Here is an 8,300-nt window from a genome sequence, read left to right on the forward strand (position 1 = left end):
GCTTAGCTTCTTGGCAGATAGATAGATGCGAATAGATAGATTTTCGGAATGGGCCTATACCGCTAGTTAGATATGATTGCCTTGCTTTTCCTCAGCATGTGTGCACGATTCCTTTGCGATCTCTCCTGCTGACGATGTTATGCTCTTTAGTGTAGACTTAGTCCACAGCTGACTCCATACCTTAGCTTCAACTCAGCATTGTGACTTCGTCCCTTAGGATTTCATAAATATTCTCGTAGAATCAAGAATGAAGTTTTCATTAAATACATGCCAGATCATGAATTAGTAACTACACCTAATCTTTTAAAACGTCCCAATTGTTTCAAACTTTCTATTTTTCGATTGGGATATTTACAGAATCCCCATAAATAGGATCAAATTGTATTACATGATTGTCCATGAGATTCCTTTTTCTTTTCTTAAGCAAGCCCCCAAGAGTCCTTAGTGGATCCATGATACGGGATCATTGTAGTCGACCCCAAATAATTGGGATAAGACTTGGAAGATGATATATATATATATATATATATATAGGAAAGTTTGAGGTCAGGCTGCTAGTTGACAACTACAATAAACGATCAATGGTCCAGATTGAATCTGGCTTGATGGTACTTTCAAAAGGGTCTACTATTTAATGCTGCCACTTTAAAGAGCTTCATTTCTATGTTTGAGGCAGTGGTGTAGTTTGGCCTAGGATATAGACCTCCTACACCTTATAAGCTCAAGGGGCCTTTGTTGAGAAAGGAGGTGGAATTAACACATGACTACTTGAAGACCCACAAGGATGCTTGAGGCAAATGTGGGGTGACTATTATGATAGATGTGTGGACTAATAGGAGGTCTAGGAGTTTCATGAACTTATTAGTTAATTGCCCCATGGGCTGTTTTTTTTAAGTCCATTGATGCATCCAATAAGATTCATGATGCACCCTTCATATATGGTGTTATAAATCAGTGCATTGAAAAGGTGGGGGCTGTTGTGCAATTTGTCACAGATATGGCTAAGGCCAATATGGAAGCTGCTAAAATATTGGAGATGTTGAAGACACGTTTTCTGGATGCTTTGTGCAGCTCACTGTATAGATCTCATGCTTAAAAGGACTGGTGAAAAGAAGCCCATGCATGAGATACTAGAAAAAGCCAAAGCCATAAAGGTTTTCATTTATAGCCACACCCATGTTTTGGCAATGATGAGGGATTTTACAGGTGGGATTGACTTGGTGAGGTCGGGGGTCCTCAGGTTTGCCACCTCATTCTTGTCTCTAGATTCTTTGAATAAAAAGAAAGGACAAGCTTCAAACTATGTTTGTATCTGAAGCATGGAAGGGAAGCGAATGGTCTATGAAGGCCAAGGGAAAAAAGGTCTATGACATTATTATGTCAACTCGGTTTTGGAGTGGGGTTCAATTTTGCCTTGACATTTTTAGGCCACTTGTGAAAATGGTTCGCCTTGTTGATAGTGAAAGGGAATCGGCAATGGGGCATATATTCAAAGCCATGGAGGTTGCTAGAGAAGAAATGGAACTTGAAGTAAGATGAAAAAAGATATGGCCACATCTTGAAAGTTGTTGGCAAGTGGGATCTGCAGTTGGAGAGACCCCTGCACCTAGCAGGGTATTTCCTCAACCTTGATTATTTCTAGATTATTTCTATTCGGATCCTGAGATCGAGCGATAGGATTATATCATGGTAGTATTTAACAAATGCAATGTGAGGCTCTACCCTGGCACCGATGTTCAGGGCAAAGTGTCTATGGAACTTAACTTATATCAATATTCAATGGGGACACTTGGGACAGACAAGCAAAGGACAAAGATATATCCATGTAAGTTGAAGATGTATGTGTCGTTTCAATTTGACTTGACTCTACTTTTCTAAATTCTAAATTTACATAAATTTATGTACTCTACTTATTTTTATTGTTAAATGTATTATAGCCTCTTGGTGGCCAACCATGGACAAACTGCCCCCAATTGGCAAAAGATGGTGCAATGGATATTGAACTTGACTTGTACATCGTCCGGCTATGAGCGCAACTTCAGCACCTTCAAGATGGTGAATATTCTATTTACCCTCTGCCTCATCTCCTATCAATTTATGACAATAATTTTATCAAAAAATTTTTTAAAGTAAAGAATTGTAATAAGGAAATGGTATATTATGAAATAGATGCATACAAAGAAGAGAAATAGACTTGAGCAGAAGAGACTGAACAACCTTGTTTTTGTTCAGTACAATCAAAGGCAGAAGGAGCACCATCTGAAAGATTTAGATCCACCAATCGAGTGGTTGGTCGAGCCCGATGTCAGGCCTGAGCCTGCATGCGAGGGAGAGAGCCTGCATGAGGTGGCTGGTTTGGCATTGAGCTCTATAAGAGCTACTAGATCCCAAACACAGAGATAGGGGAAGGAAGTGGCCTAGGAAAATGGAAAGGGGAAGAAGAAGGCCCTGACGAAGAGAAGGACGATGATCTTGGAGGACATCATCATCAAATTCAGGTGGACTGCATGCTGGACGTCGACCTCATGTTGCAAGTGATGACGACACTCAACCTCATTATTGAATTCATCATATTTGTTGGGTGAAGACTTTCTGCAGTTTATGGCCTTTGATGGTCAGATATGACTTTTTTTTTTAATGTCTTTTGAAACTTTTGTGAATGACTGATGACTTGTGATTTGGGAGATTTAAACGACATTTCAAGTTGATTTTATCTTTCAATGTTGCTTTTGAGTTATAATTATTTCATTTACAGTCTAAAGTCGTAAATGTTTATGTTTGATCTGTACTTCGGACATTTTAACAATATATTATATACAAAACTTACTTCTTAAATAAATAAATAAACAATTCTATATACAATAAAATGGGGGGAGGTGTGGGGGTCCAACTTTTTAAGAAAAGACAAGACTGCCTTTGGGTCTGGGCGGCCACCTTAGCACCTAGGCAGCCCAGACCCCAAACCGCCTAGGCGGCTGCCTCCACATTTTTTAACATTGTTTTATTATATATTTTATATATTATATGATTTATTTATTTTATTATAAAGAACAATTATATAATAGTTTATGGTGAGATACTTCCTATCCATACTCATATTTATGACTTCACTCTACCACATGACCGATGTAGGACTCAACCTCTATATACTTATCTCTATTCACTTTTCCATCCGTTATATAAAGATGCATTTGAAAGGGGGACAATGTAGAATAACACAGTGTATAAATTCCCCGGCCCCCAAAAAAAAAAAAACAGCTCTTTCCTTTTATTAATACCAGAAAATTCTCCTTCCAAAAACCACTTGCAATGCAGAAATAAAACCTCCTACAATCTACTGATCAAACACTTAGTGCCAGTGACATGAATTTTGTTGATGGTAAAAAGGTTACTACAAGAAGAAGGATAGATAGGGGATTCTTCAATAGATATTGATTGTAACTTTAGGGATGAGCTCCATTAAACTCATCCACTTTCTTCATTCCCAAGGATAGAGAGGGGATTCTAGTTTAAAGGCATAAGGAGTTCATTCTCTATGCCGCTGCACGTGTAAATTACAAATTCATTCCTTGGTTCAAATATCGTTTGGTTGGTAATTTCCAAGCAGCTATTTAAGTGTTCTGATATTTGGATCGTTTATGTTTAAATCACAATACTTCACTATTACCCTCTATGCGCTTGGTAGAGAATTGAGGAGATGAAAGAGTTGCGTATTTTCATCAAGCTTGAGTTGTACAGCTTCAAGTTCTTGAAGTAGGGCTCTAAATCTTTGCATGTAATCTGCAATCTTTCCTCCTTCAGGCATCTTGAGATCCGGGTATTGCTTTATAGTGAGAGTCCTTGTCAAGGAAGGGCTTGCATGGTCTTTTTCGAGCTTGTCATGGATAGCTTTATCAGTTTTCATTGTTTTCATAGCCAACACATTTTTTGTGCACAAACTGCGCATAAGCATCTCTTGTAGAAAGCTCTTTATAACCTGGGATGCATTACTTTTGGGCTCCGGAGGGGGGCTATCAACGAGTCAAGACTCTCGGTCTTCAGTAACTTAGCCGTAAAACCTTTGGCTCCCATATTCTTGACTCAAATAAAAGATAAAGACGACTGAATATGGCAGAGAGGACTTGCTCTGATATCAATAAAAGGTGGCAATGTAGAATGCATAGTGTATAAAGTACAAAAAATATCTTCCTTTCGTAGTACTCGCAAATTCTACTCACAAAAGCCACTTAGATAACTTGAGGCACTGAGAATGAGGGGGGTGACCCCTATTTATAGTGTCATCTGAGGTCTAGTGTAAGCCGTCTTAGATTAGGTTTCAGCTTTGACCTAAATCCATAGTAATCCGTGGGATAAAGAGCAGATTTAATTTGATCCCTCCATTCCCTAAATCAACCATCGTGATGAAGGGATGGATTCAAGTATTATTATCCCTTAGATTCCTTGACCCATTCGCTTCTGATCATGTTAGGATTAGGATTTATCCAAAACTTGGACGAGTTTTATCTTTGATTCTTGCAAACGCCTAATCTTATCCTTCTGGAAATCTCATCTTCTTGAATTCTTATCCAAACCTTGTAGAACTGATGCAAGATAATTCCTTATCTTAGAACCTCCTAATTTTTAGAACAAAATTATCCATAAAATAGGAGTCCCGATTTTTCCAAACTCTCTCTCCCTTATCATACACTTTCCCATTAGAAGAGAGAGAGAGAGAGAGAGAGAGGATCATGACAGTGTGGTGTGGAGGCCATGTGGGCCCCACATCCCACATAAGATGGGCTCCCCCACCTTTGGGCCCCCTTATCGTGCACTTTCCCATTAGAAGAGAGAGAGAGAGAGAGAGAGAGAGAGACAGAGGATCATGACAGTGTGGTGTGGAGGCCATGTGGGCCCCACATCCTACAGAAGATGGGCTACCCCACTTGTGGGCCCATGGCTTGGGTCCCATATTTCATCATGCCCCAAACTATTTTTATATCCAATAAATAATTTTTTAAAAAATGTATTGAATATTTAATTCTCAAAATAATTTATTTTCAATTAAAAATCCGTATGCTAAAAGTAAGACATGTAATGGGGTTGGAAAATTTATTTTTCTATTTCATAATTTTTCTTAATCATAAACAAACACTATTGGAAGAAACTTGGATCTATCAGATTAGGAGTATGCCATTTCTATGGCATTCCACTCATGTTAAAAATCGGTGATCCTCGAACTAACTTTTCAAAACTAACCTAACGAGACCCATGACCCACTGTCACTCTTAGGGCCTCATGATTGGCCAACAAATAGTTGGGACATGAATCTAGTGTGGATTTTAGGGTCTCCCCCTAATCAAATGCATAGTATTATCGCAAAAGTGCAGGTGTCATTTGTTCAGCATGTGCACATGTAATACCCTCTTGGGTCGCTTCTTATAACGCAGCTATCATGTGTATATGCCATGTAGTAATTGTGGAGGATTTGGTCCTTGCCCTCACAAGTCTCTAATTGCACACAAGAGACTGGCCACCTCATGGCTAAAAACATCCCCTAGCATCTCCCTGATCTCAACAAGGAATGACCTTACAAGAACCCCTCTATGTTGTGTCATATGCCCAGGGGAAGGGGGTTTTAGATTGCATAATCCTAAAATACTATATTGGTTCTACATGGACCTCTCCCCACTGGAGTACATATCTACTATGATTGTGATATTTGTATGCTCTCAAGGTCTTTAAAGGCCACTAGTGTTATGTATTAATCAATTTTCATCATGTTTGGGGGACAAGAGAGATGGAAATGGAAAGGCACGATGGTGGCTAGAGGAGAGAGAGAGAAAGGAGAGGTGGAGAAGAGCAACAGAGAGATGGAGGAAAAAGGGGATACAGATACCGATAGCGGGGAAGAAAAGAAAAGGGTTGTGAGAGATACCTGAAAATGCGCTCTGAGCGAGAATTTGGGGCTTTTATGTAGGTTTATAAGATCTCAGCTCTCCCTGTTGCCATAAGGATGGTTGGGAATAAGGTTAGAGGCAACAACGCTGAAGAGGCATACATGTCCTTGTTCCGATCCAAGTACTGAAGAGGGGGGAAGACGAGGAGGCCTTGAACATGGACTGGAGGATGTTCATTTCTTGCTCCTGATCTGTGGGGGATGAGTTTCTTCGCAAAGGATGTCAAGGTGCTGAGCCATTGAAAGGGCACATGGACCCCAAAGGCAAATCACTGTAGGTGGGAAGAGAGAGAAAAGGCAACATGGAAGGAGGGAGAAAGAGAGGAATGGGAGTCTTGAGAGACTGTAGGTTTGGGCAAGCGTGGGTTTGCAGATAGATGTTCCAATTCGGCTTTCCTGCATTCTGTTGACATTCATGAGAGGTTATTGGCTGAGATATCCATGGGTGGGGTCCAAGTTGGAGCTGAGGGTGTGATCATTGATGTTTCGTATATAGGTTAGATGAAGTGATCTATCATAAGTAGGAATATATATTCCCAGTGAAGATATAGACAAAGACTACAGATGCTTAACCTAAAAGACGAGGAAAAGAAAAATAAAAACAGCAGAATGGAGTAGCATCCCAGAAAAAAACAAAAACAAAGCAGAATGAAGATGCTTAGACTATGAGACCAAAAACTAGTGTCGGGGCAACAATGTTTCGTGTTTACTCTTAAAAAATGATTTATTTAAATGGGAATTTGTTCAGTTACTAATGGCTTTATTGATTTTACACAGGACTAGAGCCTGCTGTTTTTGCAGCTCTTGTTCCCAACAGTGCGAACAAATTACTGGCTGAGTTAATAGAAGAGATCATGGGTGATCATGAGAGATTGGTAAGTGCCTCTTATCTCATTGAAACTTTGCCGTTAGCATATTTACTAGTGTATTTTATGCATTTTCCTAATTTGGACTTTGACTTTGCAGACCGCAGACCAATCCAGTACATTTTAAAACCACTGAGATCAAGCAACACTTTGAAAGAAAAGGAATTGAATTTATGCCACCATAGAAATATAAGTTGTTGCCAGTGATGACGTTTAAATGATGCCTCCTGAGCCATTCTTGTATGGGGCCTTTGCTCTCTTTCCTTTACTTCATGTAAACTAAATAACATTCAAAGCCTCTTTTGTTAGTTTTGAAGTTCTTGTTAGAGAAATTCATTTTAAAATTTGAACATATATTAACATTTTGGTGAAACATGGCCAGTATTTTAAAATCACAAGGTCTCAAGCAGTATTTTAAAATCACAAGGTCTCAAGCTCAAGTTGGTGGTCGAAGACCCACCTCTACTGCTTGCTTGCTTTATTTCTCAAAGTTCATGGTGTACTGCTTATTTTGCATTACACCTTTTTTTGCTACAAATATGAGAAAAGGCCAGAGCTAGATTGGCAAGGGATTTGGGGGCTCTCAGCATTACTTGGGTTGCCATCTAAGTGGGGCTGGGCATGGCTTCAGGACGGATTTGGAGCACACTCCTGCAGACTGGGCGGTGTCAAGCATAGCAGGCCTGATGAATTTTCTGGCTGGGCCAGGCATTGCCAGTTGCTAAAATTTATGATAAGTATATATTTTTGCATGTGATTTGCAGTCCACATGATAATCATTTTTTGATATATGATGCAGATGGGGTTTTCTACCAAACTTTGGTTTGCCCACCAAAATTTTACCTAGTTTTCGATATGCCCTTGGCATAGCTAAGCCCTGGCCTGGGCGTACATAAATGGGCTGGGCTCACGCCAGGTCTGCCCTGCCCGTTGGTTGCCTAAGCTTAGCATGGAACTTGGAATTGGAGATGAAAGATATCAGTGGTGAGTAGTGAGACCATAGACCATAGACTAGAACCCCTCTTTCTCTCTCTCGCCTCTCTGATAAACATGTATGAAAAATTTTCTCAAATGGAGAATTCATGGGTGGTTTCCAATGGAAGTGCTCCAAAAGAATTGGTTTCATGGGACTCAATGATTTCTTCATGTAAATAAGGCTTCGGAGTTATAGAAACTGATAAAATGTAGCGGCGTGCCAAAATTATTTTAAAATTTCTAATGCACTGTCAGCTTGTAATATAAAAGGTTTGTTAGAGCTCGGGAGAGTAATTTATGGTGAATTGGCAAAGAAACCAGTTGGACTGAATACTGCTAGTCTGACCAGGTATTCTAATTGTTGAAAATTAGAGGAAGCATTGTAATTTCAACATTTCACTCAAGGATTTAATAGCTTCGGGCGACTTAATCGCCGGCTTTTGAAATAAATGAAAGTTTCTAGTGCTTTAAATTGGATGAGGGAGATGAGAGTTATTAGGACTGAAGCCTGAATCTGCTATTTT

General features: G+C 39.6%; 1 protein-coding gene and 1 long non-coding RNA gene across 18 annotated transcripts in view; both read left to right on the forward strand.

Moving 5' to 3' along the window:
- Positions 1-7,193, forward strand: part of LOC105420082 (vacuolar acid trehalase) — a 66,867-nt gene extending 59,674 nt beyond the window's left edge. For 16 of the 17 annotated variants that reach the window (XR_016059439.1, XR_016059441.1, XR_016059440.1 and 13 more), the window contains 2 exons: positions 6,713-6,810; positions 6,902-7,193. Coding sequence is in view for 2 of the 17 variants with exons in the window: in XM_088872233.1 (XP_088728359.1) it covers positions 6,713-6,810; positions 6,902-6,928 (125 nt within the window). In the remaining 15 variants the exon portion in view is untranslated. The remainder of the gene's footprint in view (positions 1-6,712; positions 6,811-6,901) is intronic. The other variant, XR_016059442.1, reaches the window with a different exon arrangement.
- Positions 1,938-2,423, forward strand: LOC148781306 (uncharacterized). The gene is made up of 2 exons (XR_016059447.1): positions 1,938-2,055; positions 2,233-2,423. It is a non-coding gene; the product is annotated as an uncharacterized LOC148781306 (long non-coding RNA).
- Positions 7,194-8,300: the final 1,107 nt, after the last annotated feature.

The sequence above is a fragment of the Amborella trichopoda genome, chromosome 7 (genome assembly GCF_054954075.1).
Source record: "Amborella trichopoda isolate Santa Cruz 75 chromosome 7, AtrichopodaSantaCruz75HAP2 v2.0, whole genome shotgun sequence".
NCBI classification, from domain to species: Eukaryota; Viridiplantae; Streptophyta; class Magnoliopsida; order Amborellales; family Amborellaceae; genus Amborella; species Amborella trichopoda.